Source organism: Macrobrachium nipponense, chromosome 16 (assembly GCF_015104395.2).
Source record: "Macrobrachium nipponense isolate FS-2020 chromosome 16, ASM1510439v2, whole genome shotgun sequence".
Taxonomy (NCBI): domain Eukaryota; kingdom Metazoa; phylum Arthropoda; class Malacostraca; order Decapoda; family Palaemonidae; genus Macrobrachium; species Macrobrachium nipponense.
The window spans coordinates 41,869,370-41,890,457 of NC_087209.1; the positions used below are offsets into that span (position 1 = coordinate 41,869,370).

The window sequence follows — 21,088 nt, forward strand, 5'->3', positions numbered from 1 at the left end:
TATTCAAACTAATGAAAAAAAGGTTTCCATACAAATTCTATATATATTATTTGCCCTGTATAAGATTATTCGCATAGATATACATTTTCACTTCTAGACTTCCTGACTTTAAAATCTATTTTATTTTATTTTATTTTATTTATTTATTTATTTTATCTTATTTTATTATTTTATTATTGACTACGAATATAAATCACCGGGACAGACAATATGTCAGTAGGTTTTGATATGTGTTTGAACTTTTAGCATATTTGTCATTACTAAAGCGTTAAGTTAGAGTTCAAATCTTTATGCATATGTATTTGGATATTTAATTAACCTATGGTTACGTTTGCTTATTGATTTTATCGTGATTCCTTTTTTGTTACAATTTGTAACCCTTCCGACTTCTTACGGAGTGTATTATATTGACTCCACTTGTATCCATATTTATTTTATTTTTTATATTTATTTATTTATATATATTTTTTTATATATATTTGATAAATTAATGGTTGGCTTGAATATGTGGAAAAGTGTTCTAACGGCGTACCGTATAAGGCTACTTGTGGTATATAGATACAAGATATGAATGATAAAGGTATTTTAAAACAGGCGGAGAACCGCTATAATCCAGTTCGGATCCATATCCAAATGTAACTCGTAAGACATTGACACTTTCCTATTTATCTCTTAATTATTCTACCAAACCGATTGACGCTGGGTGATAAATATGTACTGGTTTTCTTAATGGAAAGGAATTCACACGAGTTGAGGAGATTATTATTGATTTACACCACCCAAGTCAGAGATTATTATGTGTTGAATTCCATGTTTACTGATTTAGCACTCATAATATTCCTAGCGCACTCAATTGCGGGTGTTTGTTTTTAGTGCTATTAATCTATATAACGTGTCAAGGAACTATTAACACTAAGAAGTGTTTTTACTTGCTCTGTCAGACTCGTAACTTTGTTAATAATTCTACGTGTATTCTTTCAAGGATTGATTTGGCACATGATAGGCTCTTAAACTGACAGGTATCTTAGTGTGTCCCGTGTTTTCATGACACGTGTTACAATTAGTCATGTCGTTTATATATATATATATATATATATATATATAATATATATATATATATATATACTATATATATATATATATATATATATATATATATATATATATATATATATATATATATATATATAGATATATAGATATATATTATATATATATATAATATTATATATATATATATATATATATATATATATATATATATATATAATATATATATATATATATATATATATATAGATATATATAATATATATATATATATATATATATGTATATATATATATATATATATATATATATATATATATATATATATATATATATATATATATATATATATATATATATATATATATATATTATCTATATATATATATATCTATATATATATCTATATATATATATATATATATATATATATATATATATATATATATATATATATCTATATATATATATATATATATATATAATATATATATATATATATATATATATATCTGTAAGCATTGTAGGCCAATAAAATAGTGATTTGGCTTTCTGTGACATAATAGAGAACCCTGGATGACGGAATGCAACCAGTTTAGGACGATTGGTATGAAAGAGATTATTACTACTACCTGGTCATTAGTCATCTGCTGTGTTCTTCGGGTTTTCCTCGTCACGGACCTACATATTATATTACATTTGATTACATTATTCTGATACACATACTTTAAATATACTTTGCTTTAGGGTTTCCGTTCGAAGTGTTTATTGTTTTGCTTATTGCTGCTGACCCTGTTTCTGTTTGAAGTGTTTATTGTTTTGCTTATTGCTGCTGACCCTTGTTTCTGTTCGAAGTGTTTACTGTTTTGCTTATCGCTGTTGACTCTTGCTTTGTTCAGTTTGTAACAGTTCGGCGCTCCAACCCAGATATTCAATGCTCGCGATCTCTTGGGTTAATGAATTTTCTTGTTTAGATACGGTTTTAACAATAGGCGCGGATATTTCTATATCTTTTAGTCCAATTAATGGTTCTTTGCAGTATGGTGCGGGATTGCGGGATAATGCGTCAGCTATGATATTTGCTTTCCCAGGTAGATATCTTAACTTGGCTCCAAAACCTGAATGTTCATATGTCGCAGAGTTCCTTTGGGACTGTGATTAAAGCCTCTGAAAAACTCGGTAAGTGACTCATGGTCAGTAAGGATTTTGTCAGGATAGCCGTAGATTATGAACTTAAAATGTACTAGTGAGTTAAAGATACCTAGCCCTTCCTTAACTATTACTGTATATTTACTTTCAGAGGGCTTTAGTTTACATGAATAAAAAGCTATAGGAAAGAACTGTTTATCATATTACTGAAGTAATACCCCTCTTACCCCTTGGTCTAAGGCGTCTGTTGCTATAAAAAAAAAATCCTTATTTAAATCAGGGATTTTTTAAGTTAGGTGAGCTGCATTATTCCGCTTTTAAGATATTGAACGCCTGTTGATGCTTTTCAGACCATAATAAATCTACGCTCTTCTTCGTAAGATCTGTTAAAGGAGCTGTCATGATTGAAGAGTTACATATTTACATACGATTGTAATACCAACTACAGCGCAAAAGTGCTGTATCCCCCTTTTTATGTTAATAGGTACCGGAAGTTATGAATAGCCGACACCTTATCATGGACTACTTTAAGACCTTGACTAGACACATGAAACCTAGATAAACATGTTCGGTTTTAAAAAAACTCGCATTTAGATATTTTACTCTGAGATTATTTGTCTTTGTCTCTGTAGCACTAGCTCTAGTTTATGTGAATGTACTTCTAAGGTATTAGAAAAGATTACAAGATCATCCATATAGGCATGTAGGTTATCCCCTAAAAGTCTCCAAACACTATATTGTAATTGGGGCGCAACGTAAGCCGGAGGCATACGTAAAAATTGATAATGTCCCCTGAGTGTGCTGAAAACGGTGTATGAAGTACAATCACTTGGGTAATGGTATCTGGTAAAAGCTTTTAAGTAAGTCCAAGCTGGTGAAAAATTTATTCTAACCTAACAGAGATAAGATGTCGTCGGTACAGGGCACTGGAAACTATCGGGAGTCGTTTCCTTGTTTAAGCGACAGAAATCTACGCAGATACGCCAAGTCCGATCTTTTATGGCATGACGTTTGAGGGAAAAATTATATGGGCTTATTTGATTTCCTAATGGCTCCTATTACTAACATTTTTCAACTTCGTTATTTATCTCTATTTTGAAATTTCATTGGGAGTCTATGCGAAGGTACGTATATAGCTTTATGTTTGTCCTTAGACCGTATTTTGTTTTCAATGACATACGTTTTTCTCCCAGAGATCACCCGCTAGTGGAGAAACTTCCTGGTATTCAGATAAAAGATAAAAAAATTTCTGCTGAATCACCTCTGCTTGAATAACTTTACGGATATTACTTTAGATAGAGTATAAGAGAGATTCATCTACGACTGATTGGGCGTGATTAAAAATTAGCAACAATAAAAGAAATGCAATATTTATATGTATAGGTTTGGTGGATTAATAGATTAACTTGTTGCTGCGATTCAACCGTGTCTAGGGCTTTGTTCGCGGAAATCGTTATATTTCAGAGTTTCGGGAAGGATTAAAATTTTTAGATCCCAGCAAAGTCTTTTTACACGCACTAAGACATTCGAGGGTGCATGCTTCTCGAGATTTTGCATGCAAACTGCGACTGCGGTTGTGGGAGAATTCTGTTGGGTCATTTGAACAATGTTACGATTTATGAGACAAATGTATAGTTCCTCTATATAAGTTATTATTTGATTAACTGTCTCTTTTTTGTTCAAACGGATTTTAATATGTTTGAAGGTTAATAGGATTTTCCTTTGATAAACATGCCTTATTTTGCAGGATGTAAGATAATATTTTGTATACCCCTAGATGGATATCTTACAATTACACTAGATACAGATCAATGTTTTTTTATAACTATAGAGGTATCTGTAAGCGCTCGCTTATCCGGACTTCTCAATAGGGAAGTTCGAACAACAGACGGCGAGTCCGTAAATACAGGATATTACGTGTACTAAAGGAATAAAACAAGATATTCTAATTTTTACGGCACGTACAGTCGGGCTTAATCCACCACTACTTATAATAACATATGTATTAAAAAAAAAAGAGAACGTGCTCTGATTACTTGATACGGTCGTGTGATTCATATGAAAATTCCTTTTTAATTTTTTCAACATCGCTCTTGGCCACTCTGCTAGAGTCGCTTATTGTGTGGAATGTGGTATGCTTTGAACACTCGGCAGATTTAACTGACCCTGACCATTGACTAGGTGACACAGTAACCGAGTATGCTTAAGTACTATTTGGTTGTTTCTGATTTTTAGGGCTACTGTTTACCATCGGCAACGTATTGTGTGTTTTTAGCATTCTGTTGTTGGTTACGTATAAAGCAACGAACGTATGAATGACAAACTATTAGGAACTGAGCGATTACTATTAAGACAAGTTATCTCTACTGCATTCAATATTAACTGTTTGTACTTGCTGTTGTTTACTTCATTCTTTGCTAAAATTTGAAATAGTGAGGGATCCTGGTCAGCGCATTTAGCCTAATGAAAGTTTTTTATAGACATGTTATTCCTTGCAATCCAGCCGTATTTTTAAAGTTAAGTTGAGTCATTGAGGTTAGATTTTTTTTTTATATAACTCAAAAAACTCAAGGCTAAAACTGCGATCGGGACTTTGCAAAGGAGTATTTATTGTCATGACCCGAAATAGTGTTACCTCTAATTTATCTAGATTTGTACGGGTGTTTCACTTGTTTTTGTGTGTTTTCTAATCGCTACGGTGCCTAACGACCCTATCCATGCATCTGTATAAATACAGACGTCCACTGCATAAACGCATATTCACTGTTTAATATGATTTGTTACGTAAAGGATTAATAATCACCCAAAATGATAAAATTAACACAGTATATGATTATGATATTTCAGTAGAACTTCTGGATGCAGAAACTGAAGGATAAAAACTCGCAGTAGCGAAATCTCAATGATGTAGATAATTTATGTAAAAAAGTAAGATTAAGAATGTCTCGTAACTTCAGCCACAGGAATAACGAAATTCGACCTGCAAAGGAAACACTCAGTTACTCCAAATGAATAAAAAATTGTACTTAGCTTGTTTTTTTGGGAAGTCACGGTGTTCCGATAACTATGTGCCCTTGGCCCTCCTCTTTAGCGGATGACCTGGTTTGGCTAGAGTTTTCCCCGTGCGCGTTGTTTGGATGATTCGAGCCCTTGAAGATCCAATGCTGCAGACGCGTTCGGTTTGTTTCTTGAAGTGCCGGAAACGCTCACTAACGATGTTTTCTTGAATGATTCTAATGAGAGACGAAGCTTGTGTTGCCGTAGGAAAAGGACACGTCGGGTTTGTTTCTTGAAGTTATTCACTACTGAAAACGCTCACTAAACGATGATACTAAGTTGCTTGAAGAATCTCTTGCTTTCATCGTCGTTGAAGAGTTCTTGTTGTTTTCTGAAGTCGCTCACTAAACGATGATACTAAGTTGCTTGAAGAGTCTCTTGCTTTCGTCGTCGCCGACTTCTGATGGGATGCATTGTTCATTATTCTGGTTTTTCTTCGGAGGATGTTGTAGAGTTTTTCTGGTACGCTGCCACCAATATTAGGGCTGTTGCCTTGTATAATAAGGCGCCCTATGAGGTAATGTTAGACTTGCGATAATCTTATGCTAAGTCAGTTGGTTATGTTAGACTTGCGATAATCTTACGCTAAGTCGGTTGGTATTGCACTTCCATATTCATTGGAGTGTCTTGGGGTTTGTAGATCACTTACGAAGTCGGTATTTTCTTCTTTGGTTATGACGACGATGTGTTAAACTCATGATGATTTCTTTCTGATGTGAGGTTCTTAGTAGAAAACACGAAGTATAAAAATACTTATATTCTCGGAGATTACATAGTGAAGATCAAGTAGGATTGTACAGGTCTTCTAATGACGATAGCTTGATCGCTTCTGCCAATGATGATGGCTAATTCTATTCTGTTCTCTTCTACATGATAAAGCTTAGGTAAAGAGATACAGGTCTGCCAATGATGATGGCTAACTCTATTCTGTTCCACTACCATCTCGGTTACAAGTCATAAAGGAAGCGGACAGTAGCTCGAACATATGAACATACATACAAAATGAGACACATTACAGATCACGTAGGCTGTTTGAATTATACGTTGCGGTAGTTGTCTCAAGCAGGGAGATTGGACTAATGTTTCAAAACAAATGAATGACCACAAATGACGGCACGTCATCTTAGCCTACATACTTTATCGTCTCTGGTCTGATCACATTCCTGCAAGCAATCTGGTTGACCTCTTTAGTTCTAGTCTTTTATATATATGGAATAACATTCCATATTTTTATTATGAATCACTTACGATGGATGTATAATATATATAGTATATATATATATATATATATAATATATATATAAAAAAATATATATACGTATATATATAGATATATATATATATATATATATATATATATAGATATAAATATTTATATACTACTCAGGTAGCAACTATACCTAATCAGTTACCTTTATCTTATCACATTTTAGTACCATTAATCTTTTAAATATATATGATTTTTAGCATGTAATCCTTGTGTCATGCAATCATCAGAAGTACGATAGCAATTTCTGTTGAATACGTATCCTCATGACTCACAGTATATAACTATCATTATGTGACATGTTATCTTTAATATTAGTATGATATCATATGCATTTATCTTGTACGTAGATCTGTATTTGTATCCTCCATGTATAGTTCTTTTTACTTATGAGTATTTTCTATATATCTGATTTTTTTACATATAACCAATTGGATATCATTCCTTAACCCACTTGTTGGTAATTATGAGTTAACTATATATTCACATTAATTTCTGTATCACACTCCTATGGGTCAAATGCAAGTTAAACCTCATGCCTTGAGTAATGTTCAGTGTTTGGTTTTGTAGCCGACCTCCGCAGTTATGTAAGTGCTTACATAATGTAAGGAATTTGGATTTGACATTTCATGTATAAAAAATAAAAACTATGTTGTTATTAAACCAATGACCCAAGGGTCATATAGGAACTGCAGGAGTGTGATAACATTATTAATGAAGTGTTGATAAAGCCTTGATGTTAGTGTATCAGCGTCCTGATTTGTAGACACCTGTAGTCATCATATCCATTGTTGTGTGAAACATCAACAATGCTTTCCCATGTTGACACTCTACCCACAAACCGTGCTACATGACTTTTATCACATATGTTCGTCTGTATGTATGTTCGTATGCTGAGCTAAGGTTTGCTCTCCTGTGACTTTGTAATTGTATTGTATCTCAGACTTCTACTTCCTCTCCTAGAATCAAGTTCTCTGAACAACTTTTGCACCTACTCAAGAGATGTAGTTTTCACAAATACTTTGTTAAGTTTACCAACATGAGTTTTAAACATCTTCGCCTCGATACCCAAAAAAGATACTGAAGAAACTTAGAATTACCATCGCAGTCGATGGTACTCCAACCAGGATGGGAAGTATACCAACCGACCTTTACATATATCGCAGGTCTTTATAACCAACGGGGGGCGCCTTGTTAGTCCAAGGCAGAGCCCATACATATAATAAATATATATATATATTATATATATATATATATATATATATATATTATATATATTATATATATATATATAAAAGTAAAAGCCATATCACATTACCGTGATTCATATATCGAGCTACAAATGTCCTTTAATATATAATCACTTCTACCCCAGAAATTAATATATTTTTCATATATGTTTAACCGGCAATTCTAAATTCCCCCTTTGGTTAAACATATATGAAAATATATTAATTCCGGTGTAGAGCGAATTAGATATTAAAGGATATTTGTAGCTCGATATATATATGTATATATATATATATATATATATATATATATATATATATATATATATATATATATATATGTGTGTGTGTGTGTGTGTGTGTGTGTGCGTATGTATGTGTATATAGCGTGTTTCTATGCCAAAGGTGATTAAAAAACTAATTCTACTTCTGGTTTTTCATTCTTTCTAAATGCAATCTTCCAATCTTCATGCTTCAGAGACTCCGAATTTCAGTACCTACTTATGAAGTAGCCTGTGTTATGTCTTAATATACTAAAACATGTTTGTTTTAATTTTGATCCGTAAAAGTCAATGTGTTCTACAGAAATAAGAAAAGCATATTCAAGGGGAAATATTTATTTATTTAAAGAAATATAAACAAAATAGTTTAACAAAAGTTGGGAGTAGATGTGTGAACGTACAACTATCATTACAGAAAGGGGGAATTATTTATGCTAGTTTAATCTATTTCGAAATAAGTTTGAATTTTTAATTGGTATAAATTTTTTTTATCCATAACAGGCAATGATTTATTAAAAACAAAAATGAAAGGTACTGACATAAAGTACTTAAATGAATTAACAAGACGAGAAAGTAAGGTGGCATTAAAGACTTTTTAACCGGATAAAAGCTCTAGCATTTAGGCCAACAAAACTGGAATTATACGCTTTTAGCCCTGTCTGTAGGATGATACTGCCAGTAGTGTATCTTATCAGGATATCTTACGAATGGTACAACGAGACTTGATGAAACTTCCACCCATTCCCATTTATGCGCAATTCCATACCAGTCTCCGACGGGGATGATTGATTTTTCCCATCTTGAAAATTTATAACATGGTTTGTTTTTTTATGAATCTGTATTATATCAATAATATATTCAAGTAAAAAAAGTCACCTCATCTTGGTGCAAGGTGGTTGGAAATAACAGATAAAATGGCGGAATTCATCAGTCAAAGTGACTCCACTCTGCCAGCCCTTTCATGTCCAACTGACGTAATAGTTCGTAAAAATACTCTATCCCCTATATATCCAACTGACGTAGCGGTACGTAAAATTTACCGACTTTTTTCGTACGTGTGGTAGGGGCATTTTTTTTTTTTTTTTTTCCGGACAAGTAGCGAATTCCATAGGCTAGATCATACCTTGTACCGTGTATCTCGGGTATCAATACGCCAGCAAAGTAGTTTCTGTACTGCGCATGCTCAAATCCCTGCGTAGTAAAAATTCTCGCAATTAAATCAGCTGATCGCACTTACACTTCCCTCTCACTGACCCACGTGCGAGCTGTTGTTGACACAAGTGTTTGTTTACATGGTTACGTCACACAAGAACAATAGTTTTCCAACATGCATTCACGTAGTTTTTATGGTAAAAGTAACGGAAAATGCGTTAGTGCATCCCATAAGAGACGATTAGAGTTTCGTCAGGGCTCTGAATCTCCAGAAAGTGTCAAGATAAGGAGGCATCTAATGGACCTATGACTTTTCTTGGAAGGCTCGTAGGATTAACCTAGCCATGGAAATATTTCGTCTGGAGTAGGAGGAAGAAATTCGTCTGTTATGTACAGCTTTTGAGCTACGAACGATAATGTTGACAACGGTAAAAATTTTTTTCGTTTCGATCAACTTATAATGTCAAAATGAAACTGTTGCTGTTACCAAAGCCATTTTTCTTAACTCTCCCTTTATTCTTCAACTTTTCCTCTACATTTTCGTATATTTACAAAGTAATTTCTATGAAAAATAACCGAGATAGGGCTCTTCAAAAAATTGTTTTTCTAGCGATAAATGTTGACAACGGTAACATTTTTTTCGTTTCGATCAATTTATAACATCAAAATGAAACTGTTGCCGTATCCAAAGCCATTTTTCTTGACCTTACTTTTATTCTTCAACGTTTCCTCTACATTTTCGTATATTTACAAAGGAATTTCTATAAAAAATAACATAGATAGGGCTCTTCAAAAAAGTTTTTTTCTAGCGATAATTCTCACCATGCGCCGGGCAGAGCGCTCTGTTTCTTACCCTCTTTTCTATCAATTTTTTCACTGGCTGGACTTATTCGTTTTCCATTGTTTTATATATCGATATTTAGAGGATTTTGTTGGCTTTCTCATAAAAAATAATTCTTTCGCTTAACTGTTATAGCATTTGACCTACGAACGATAATGTTAACGGTAACATTTTTTTTTTCGTTTCGATCAATTTCTAACGTCAAAATTAAACTGTTGCCGTTACCAAAGCCATTTTTCTTGACCTTCCCTTAATTTTTCAACGTTTCCTCTACATTTTCGTATATTTACAAAGGAATTTCAATGAAATATAACCGAGATAGGGCTCTTCAAAACAATTTTTTTCTAATGATAATTCTCACTATGCGCCGAGCAGAGCGCTCTGTTTCTTACCCTCTTTTCTATCAATTTTTTCACCGGCTGGACTTATTCGTTTTCCATTGATTTATATGTCGATATTTAGGAAATTGTATTGACTCTCTCATAAAAAATAATTCATTCGCCTAAGTTTCATAGTTCTTTTGGTTACGAATGAAAATATATAAAAAAGTAAAGAATATTTTGTTTTTTTGTTAAATAACTCACTTTTTTTCGTATTTAGAGGGCTGGGACTCTTATTCTGACTATTCCACCATAAAATACTAACATTTAGAAAAAAAAAGGACAGGAAAATGAACGTTCTTGGAATAAAATTTATATTTTTGCTGAATTTTCGAAATAATTGTTTTTTCGCACTGTCGAGCGCTCCCAGACACCTCGGATATCTGGGGACACTGCTCAAAACTACTATGAGATTCAGGGTCTCTGTAACACGGTTTTTTGGACTTTGCTCATTGTCAAAGCATCGGATGTAGCTGAAAGTTGACATATGTATATTTTACAACCACACACAAATTTTGTCAGCATTATCAATAACCTAAACCCGATAGTTTTGATTTTTATAGAGTAAAAATGATCTAGCCGACGCCATGGCCAATGATTACGAGCCAAGAGTCGAAAAACCTTCATTACGTAAGCAAGGTAAACAAACACTTTTGATTAAATGTTGCCCCGCCCATCCACCAGACAGAAATGCCATCGGCTCTGAAACCCAAAGACTTTATGAATGGCGGAACGATACATAGATGTGGGTGGGGTATCAGTGCTAGCGTAGTAATACTACTGTAGCAGTAGTGCCGCAACAGTAATGCAGTAATATACATGAATTAATTGTTTTGACCAACTGTTGGGATCCTTGAGGATCATTTAGGGCACTTCTTACAACTACTCGAGAAATTTGTTTTTTTTTATCGCCAGAAGTTAAATTTTCTAATCCAACAATGCCCATGGTAGCCTTCAGTGTTAGCCTGAATTATAACGAGGCGAAAGTGGGTGGAGCCTCATGAAGTCACCATTCTGACGATAATTATTTGTGAAGGTTTAAAGCCAATATACGGTACCGGTTATTTTTTTTTCAGTAAATAGGTAGATAGCCAATAAATAAAAATTGCTTGACATTGGATATAGCAGTTATCAAAGCAAGCTTGTCTACTATGTTTTTGGTAATTACCAACTATTCCCTACATCTTGTCAATCTGATTGTGACCTGTAAAGTAGACTGTAATTTCTTTGGAAACTTATTTTGGGAGTTAGACTAATAATCGAAGTGTTTTTGTATTTATTAACATATTTTGTTGGTTTGTTCATTATGACAATTATCAGTGGGGAGGTTCCAGAGTTCATAAAAACGGTTGTACTGCTTTGCTTGTGTTTAAATTTGTATATCATTGTTGCCAGAGGTTTAGCCTTCGTTACGTATAGCCAATCATCCATCGAGAAAGAGGGAAGAAATGATGTCATAAGTTACGTAACGAGTGCGTTCGGAACCTTTTCTCTGAGTAAGTTGGCCCGTCTTCAAAAAAGGTCACTTTACATTATAAGTACCAAATTTAATTCAACCTACGTAGTGCAGAATACCCTCAAAAATTTATGTGTTGATATAATATGTATTCTGAATAAGCGTTATATTTATGAAATGCATAGATAAAAAGTTATTGCGAAAAAACCGTGTTACAGAGGCCCTGAATCTCATAGTAAGCGATATGAAAGAGCTAGGCTGGATCTTGTTTTAGACAGACAGAGTTCGTGAATAGACGTTTGGGTGGAAAAGATACCCTTTCTAATGCAACTACGTACGAGTAGTGTTTGTCCCTGATCTCTTTTGTACCTTTCATGTTTACGTCAAACGAGAAACAATAAGTAACTATAGTTAATTTTACTTTTATGATATATTCAGTCCATGAATAAAAAATTTGATTTATACTGAGTAATACATACGAGTTTTTAGGCAATGATTCTTAGGAAAAAAAACATGATTTTGTTTACGGAAACATGAACAAAATGGAGTAGAAAACTAATAATCGCCCCTCCAGTCTTTAAAAAAAAAAAAAATATAATAAAAAATAAAAAATTAAAAAAAAAGTCTTGAAATATAAAAAAATTATCGATTTTCAAGTAAATGTGCATGAAAAATATAAAACATCCAACAAATAGTCATTAGAAAGACTGAACAGAATGGTCACTTGCTGATTTACGTGAAAAAAATTTCTTAGCGAAACTGAATTACTCTTGTCAACAATTTTCATAACAATATATGTTTTAACATCATTTATTCCTGACGAGGAAGCTTCTAGCCCAGCTAAAAACCTTTTTCCAATGAGAAAAACATAATTAAAAAACGAGAAAGAGAGAGAGAGAGAGAGAGAGAGAGAGAGAGAGAGAGAGAGAGAGAGAGAGATAGGGGGGGGGGGTGAGGGGGTGGGGGCTGGGGGCCGGATTCCTGTGCCTAAAAACTGAATAATATGAATAACGAAAACTCCCATAAAACAGTAGAAATTAACTTGGAGAAGTATTATTGAATCAGTAACTGTTTACTGTTCAAACTGATTTTATTCTTATTCGTAAGGATAAACAAACACCAGATGCAACAAGTCCTCATGAAAATTTGCATGGAGCTTGAAAATGAAATCGAGAGCAGCCTAGGAAAACAGATGGATTAAAGTGCAAAGCAAATACTGAAAGGAGGACATCCGTGAATAGCATTTTAATAATTGAAGCGCCGAAAATCCTACTTCCAAAATGGCCAAGGCCAAACGTGATTAATCCTTTACAGCTTTCCTTATCAACTTTGTGCATTTCCAACGAGCCATTTTGTCAAGCTAATATCTAGCTTTAAAATTAGGGGTCTTCGCAATATTTCTCTCTCTTTCTCGGTGTTTGTTAAGATTTTTTTTTATTGATTTATAATTGCATACATCTGCAAAACCAGCGTCTTTTGAAGGAACGCTAGTATTATTGTAAGAGGTAAAAGCAATTTAGTAAAATCTCATACCTTAGTAACCCTTTCACTCTCAGCTCCGGACTTAAAGATTTGTAGAAAACTGGGCGGAGCGTTGGACGTCGGTACGTGATTGTGGTCATTTTTAGCAGGTACAGATAAAGCGTAAGCATACATACCCCATTCACGATGAGACGCGGTTGTTCTATGATTGAAATACACATACGCGAGTGAATGAACGGCCCTGTATTTATCATTCCAGTAATACTCAGTATCGTCTGTGACACGTGACTCAAGGAAATTCTTAACTATGCCAGAAGTAAAAGTTGATAAGCCGTTTTGGACTGACTGGATTGCAAATCACACCCATGCTCATGGAATGTGAACTCCAAGTGTTATTCCGACAGAAATCTGGAAAATATCGTTTACGATATTTTAGCAAACCATCTAAAGGATAGATATCCAGATACAACACGGGAAACTGGCATAAAGAAACTGAACAACCTTAGAAGTGCATTCTGGAATGATATTTCCAAGCCACTGAGGAGATATCGCCTTGCTGAACTTTAGGTCCTCATAAGATCTCTTTGATGCTAAATACCATATTGTGGCGGTTAGTCTATCGGCAGGAGATATAGATTGCTTCATACAGGTGTCTGATTTCTTGATATAAGGTGTTGTTAATGTCCTCAGCACCCTAAATTTATCCTCGCCCATCCTCAAATAATTATCCCAATCACCTGGATGATATGAGTTCAATTTTTTAAGCAACCAGTCTTTTACCCAATATCTATTTCTATTCTTACCATGGTTCTTTATCTCGACGCAAACTATTGCACAAATTGCCATAGTTTCCGGTTCACTGTTGGAGAGCACGTTATCCATCACTCTAGAACGCCCAAGAAGCAGATGAACAATTGACTGAGACCAGTTCGTAATGTCAATGGCCATGTAATTTCTTTCGAAGCTCCTCCCCTTTCGACGTGTTTGGGGGCAAATCTGAGCGTGAATGACTCTTCTTAAAGGCCAGTTTACACTATGACGTTTGTGGCGCCACATAAGTCACCTCTACCAGAATATGCCAACCCACCTTAGCGACGCTTCATGCTGCGTAGCTAGCCTGCGACCAGCAGCAGTATCTCTTCCTGAGAGCCATGATGAGTAGCGACTAGGAAGAATTTGCCTGTGCTCCCGTTGTTGTAGCACAAATGTATGATCAAATGCATAATTGTGTTAAGAAAAGGAAATGGACAAACGAATGGCTTCGACAGCGAAGGAACAAAAGAACTTACGGAAGTATTTTTCGTTAATTACAAGCATCTCTTCCATTAGTTTTTTTCATAACGACGTCGCGAACATGTCTTATTATATTCGTGTAACTTTACGTTCCACAGACACTGATAATGCTGATAAGCATCTATGAGAAAACGAACTTCCTCTCGTTCCATTCCATGTTACTAGTGAGTAGTCGTTGCCAGAGTGAGTCTGAGTGGCTCCTGCAGGCTACAGCCATCAAGCTCGGTTTGATGCGTTGGTGGTGCCTCATGCGTCTTGGGGAGCACCCAAGAGGGCGGGGCTAACAATAATTTGGGAGGAGTTGGTGATGAGTCTGAGGCATGCAGCGCGCAATGAAGCGTAGTGTAAACTGGTCTCTTAAGAACTAAAAGATTCCGTGTAAACAATGCATTATAGGTACTAATTAGAGTAAAGTGGGATGACGCTGGAGGTTCGATTAAATCAACACAAATATTAGTGTAAGAACTGGTAATATGTCGAATGCATTATTTGTACTCAAGAATAATAGTAATAAAAGTTTTAATTGGACAGACTCAAAAGAATTTGTTTCGCAAAGCTCTAGAAAAAAAAAGAATAGGATCCTGTATAATTAAACCTAAAGACGACAATTTATTAAATGTCTGCCTAGGTTCATTAAGTATAAACGAAGGGAGTGTTAAAACAAGTAGGTTATTGTTCAGTAATTGTTATCGTTTGTCTTGCCACGATGTCTTCTTGTGACTGTATTTGTTTCCTTGGCACTTGTACCTTAACACTGATGAGGTGTACAAATATACATGAAAGAGCTTGGTTTAAGTCACTTATTTTCACCCTTCTCCTGCCTCCATGCATACATGCATATATGATCATCACACGTCTACAGTGATTTGCTGATATATATATATATATATATATATATATAATATATATATATATATATATATATATATATATATATATATATATATACTATTATATATATATAATATATATATATATATATATATATATATATATATATATATATATATATATATATATATATATACATGTTTAAAGTTAGATTAATAGTTTCCTTATAGGGAAAATAGTAAACAATGACTCGACAACCACATAAAAGGTCCGAGTCCCGTTAAAGGATCTCGTTCTTAAAATCCAGGGAATTCCTAAGAGTGTAGGCGTTGTTGGTTAAAGGTTCAAGGAGGGGTACTAGAAACTTGATGAAAGAATCGGAGGAGTTATCTTCTGATTCTTCCCCTCCACTTTTATATATATATATATATATATATATATATATATATATATTATATATATATATATATATATATATATATATATATATATCGTCCACAGGAGAAAAGATAATAAAGACTCAATTAGCACGATAATTTCGCCTTCCACCAGGCCTCTTCAAGAGCTTTATTTTAACTAAACAGAATGAGTATTACAAAAATTCATAAACACTTTTCCACTGGAAAAAAATAATAAAATTAACATAATTGTTGAAGTAAAAATGAGGTTATTTAAATCATAAACGAATGGTTAAATCAGCAATTATAAAAGAGAGAACCATTCAACGATTTGGCGATTGGTCATTTAAATTTTTCTCTGAATTTGTACTGTTGGGAAACAATATGAATGAATAAAGGGTCCAAATTATATGCCCTGACTGATATTAAAGTTATTTTGTTTGCTAAAACATATGCAAAATAACTTTAATATCAGTTAGGGCATATATAAATTGGAACCTTTATTCCTTCATATTGTTTCCCAACAGTACAAATTCAGAGAAAAGTTTAAATGACCAATCACCAAATCGTTGAATGGTTCTCTCTTTTAACCTGTTTGAATTGCTGATTTGACCATTTGTTTATGATTTAAACAACCTAATTTTTACTTTGACAATTATATTAATTTAATTTTTTTCCAGTGGGAAAGTGTTTATGAATTTTTGTAATACTCATACTGTTTAGTTAAAATAAAGCTCTTGAAGAGGCCTGGTGGAAGGCGAAATTGTCGAGCTACTATAGTCTTTTATTCTCTTTTCTCCTGTAGACGATATTGACATATCTCATTATCGTGTTATGAAGATTATATAAACCTATATATATATATATATATATATATATATATATATATATATATATATAATATATATATATATATATATATATACTATATATATATATATATATATATATATATTATATATATATATGAGATATGTCAATATCGTCCACAGGAGAAAAGAGAATAGAAGACTCTAGTAGCTCGACAATTTCATCTTCCACCAGGCCTCTTCAAGAGCTTTATACAAGGTTCTCTTTATACATATATATATATATATATATATATATATATATATATATATATTATATATATATAGATATATATATATATATGTATATATATATATATGAGGTGCATTCAAAAAGTATCCGACCTTGGTCCATAAAGAAAATAAATTGCACATTTGAAATTTTTTTATTCAATCACCTTCAAAGTACTCGCCTTGGGAGTGCACACACTTTTCCCACCGGTGCTGCTACTGCTGGTAACATCTCTGGAATGTTGACATTGGGATGCTGTAAAGCTCTGCTGTCGTTTTTCTCATAATTTCCTCTCTCGACTCAAAACGCTTCCCTTTCAGGGTTGTTTTCAGTTTAGGGAACAGCCAGAAGTCACAAGGTGCCATGTCTGGAGAGTAGGGAGGATGCCGAATAAGTGGAGTGTTGTTTTTGGATCGAGTGGGCAGAATGAGCAGGTCTTGTGCAATTCCAGGCGGAGTTGTTTCTGCTGTTCCACCAGCAACTTGGGAACGAATTTAGCAGACACTCGTCGCATGGCCAAATCTTCCATTAAAATTGTATGAACTGATCCTGTGCTTATTCCTACTTCTTCAGTAATTTCGGTGATGGTTATACGACGGTCGTCCTCCACTATTCGACGAACATTTTCAACGAATTCTTCGTTTCTGCTGCTGGAAGGCCTGCCTGACCGTGGCTTGCTCTCAACTGAGGTTTGTCCTTGCTTGAAGCGATTATACCACTCCTTTATCTGAGTTATTCCCGTGGCTTCATCGCCAAAGGCTTGCTGAATCTTCTGGATAGTTTGCACTTGTGTATCGCCAAGCTTGTAGCAGAACTTAATGCAGTAACGCTGCCCGATGCGCTCTGACATGTTGTGTAAGGACGATAATCCGACGAGCTTGAGCTGGATGTCTGCACTCTAACCCTCACAGGTGGGTATGGCCACACACTAGAGCTTTTAAAATTTACATGCATACACAGTAAGAGTGCTGTCAACTCCCACAAAACTAATTTGCTGATTGGTGAATTATTTGTCCTTTTATGAACCAAGGTCGGATACTTTTTGAATGGACCTCGTGTATATATATATATATATATATATATATATATATATATATATAGATATATATATATATATATATATAATATATATATATATATATATATATATATATATATATATATATATATATATATAGATATATACATATATATATATATATATTATATATATATATATATATATATATATATATCTATATATATATATATATATATTATATATAGATATATATATATATATATATATATATATATATATATATATATATATATATATATATATATATATATATATATATATATATAATACTATATATATATATATATATATATATATATATATATATATATATATATATATATATATATATATATATATATATATATATATATATATATATATATATATATCTAATATAAGGAGCCCATAAAAACACCGAAATGTAGAGAGAAAAGTACTATATTTCAGAGACTGCTGTCTCTCTCTTCAGGTATATGAATGAGAAAAGTTTACAGAAAAGGTGGCATTTATACCAAGAGATCCGTCCACAAGTAAGCCAATTTAGGTCACCCCCGCTGATAATCTGAGATCCACGCCCCTTTTGAGATGTTCATTACCTGCTTCTCTTTTATTTAGGCCGATTCCATCATTTGACTCTTGTACCGGCAGTTGCTGCTATAAATAACACGTGACATATTTCAGTTTATTCGTTGGTTATGTTCATTTATATGGTTGAAAATAGCCGAGTTCTGTTGTCCATACCTAACTGACCGTTTGTGTTGTATTAATCTCTGGGGAAGTGATTTACCTGTAAATCCGATGTAAGATTGGTCACAGTCCTGGCATGGGATCTCATATACCCCAGAGTCTTTGGGAGATGTCTTTTGTTGGACGTTAATCAGGGATTTGGCTAAGGTATTTGGGTAGGTAAATGCAAAACGGTTGGATTTCCCAAGGGTGTGGGTTATTCTCTTAATCGTCTCCAGGTGAGGAATTTTTATTTTATTGTTGGGTGTAGTATGGGTAGTCCTTTAAGTCCTTTTTTAGCCAATCTGTACATGGAATACTTTGAAACTACAGTAATAAATGCAATAAAACCCAAAAACATGCTGTGGATGAGATACTTGGATGACATCCTAACATTTTGGGATAATAAGTGGGGTAATTTTAATGAATTCCTCTCAAAATTAAACGCATTAGTGCCCAGCATCAAATTTAAAGTTGAATGGGAAACAGACAACAAAATTCCTTTTCTTGATGTTTTAATAATCAGAGACACGTCAAAGACAAATTAACAAATTTACCGATATACAGAAAACCAACGTTCTCACTTTCATATATTCACTACTTTAGCTATCACGACATTACTATCAAGATGGGTGTAGCTAGCAACCTATTCTTAAGAGCCTTACGAATTTGTTCCCCAGATTTCCTGGAAAAAGAATTTGAACTAATTCGCAAGCAACTTTCATCTTTAAAGTATCCTGACCATATAATTGAGAAAGCAATTCAAAAAGCAAACGTAATTTTCTACAGACCCCCTAAAGACAAGACCAGAGACACACCCAACAATAAAATAAAAATTCCTCACCTGGAGACGATTAAGAGAATAACCCACACCCTTGGGAAATCCAACCCTTTTGCATTTACCTACCCAAATACCTTAGCCAAATCCCTGATTAACGTCCAACAAAAGACATCACTTCCCCAGAGATTAATACAACACAAACGGTCAGTTAGGTATGGACAACAGAACTCGGCTATTTTCAACCATATAAATGAACATAACCATAGAATAAACTGGAATATGTCACGTGTAATTTATAGCAGCAACTGCCGGTACAAGAGTCAAATGATGGAATCGGCCTTAATAAAAGAGAAGCAGGTAATGAACATCTCAAAAGGGGCGTGGATCTCAGATGTCGTCGACGAAGTGTTCATTCAACCAACGCTTAAGAAGATTAAAGGAAGATTATCAGCGGGGGTGACCTAAATTGGCTTACTTGTGGACGGATCTCTTGGTATAAATACCACCTTTTCTATAAACTTTTCTCATTCATATACCTGAAGAGAGAGACAGCAGTCTCTGAAATATAGTACTTTTCTCTCTACATTTTGGTATTTTTATGGGCTCCTTTTATTAGATGGAATTCGGTTGTTACAGAACATTTTTACCAGTCATATATATATAATATATATATATATATATATATATATATATATATATATATATATATATATATATATATATATATATATATATATATATATATATATATCATATATTTAGTCTGCATGCTGGGTTTTAGAAAAAAATATGAAAAATTCAAAATTTGACTGTACACCTTGTGCAATAACGCTTTTAACTGAGAGGGGGCACACAAGTCAATGAACAGAAAATATAAAAAGAATCATGTAGAAGCCTTAATTACTTACAACGATTGCATGTAAACGTTAATTTGTCAAACAGTGAATTATAATTTCTATAAGGTCTATCTAAAGATGTGATTTAAGGAGCACTCATGAGATTAATGCTATGTACAATAGCAATAGCAAATGTGTCACCAAATTACAAGCAAGAACGATTAATCTTACTAGGCTATATAAAGTGAGGATCTAGAACTCAAGACTAACAACACTGATTAACACTATGCTGTGGAGAACGGTGAGCAAGCCTACGACCTCACTAAAATCATTGGGATTCATCACAATGTTGGCTCTGGCAGAATATGTTTAACTACTGAAGAAGGCCCACAACCGGCAGTCTACACTGATCTGCAATGCAGTCAAAGTTGAAACATAGGACCAATGACAAGTTTGAATTAAGCAAATGTGCAAAATTATGCAAATTACTCAATTTGAATATCAATTACCTTAATCTGTGATCAAGAGCTAGGATATAGCAGAAGGATATGGGTCGCTAGCAGGGTTTCACCAGAGGGTTGACAGATAGACAGACGTTTCTCTTCAGTCAGCGTCCTACAGGAGATTTCAAGACGGACTCAAGGCAGAGTGGTCAAGAAGCTAGAGCAGGTTCAGGAAGAGACTAGCCGGGTTCAGTCAAGAGAAAGATCGGAGATAGTTGAGAGCCAAATCATAG

The 21,088-nt window shown here is 33.7% G+C and overlaps 1 protein-coding gene across 1 annotated transcript; it reads right to left on the reverse strand.

Moving 5' to 3' along the window:
* Nucleotides 1-17,274: 17,274 nt before the first annotated feature.
* Nucleotides 17,275-17,796, reverse strand: LOC135195316 (protein GVQW3-like). The gene has a single exon (XM_064221578.1). The coding sequence runs from the start codon at nucleotides 17,794-17,796 to the stop codon at nucleotides 17,275-17,277; it is 522 nt and encodes a 173-aa protein (XP_064077648.1).
* Between the last annotated feature and the right edge of the window lie 3,292 nt (nucleotides 17,797-21,088).

What these genes read in the sequence shown, in the direction of transcription:
- LOC135195316 (XM_064221578.1), bottom strand. Translation starts at nt 17,796, where the DNA reads ATGTCAGAGCGCATCGGGCAGCGTTACTGCATTAAGTTCTGCTACAAG.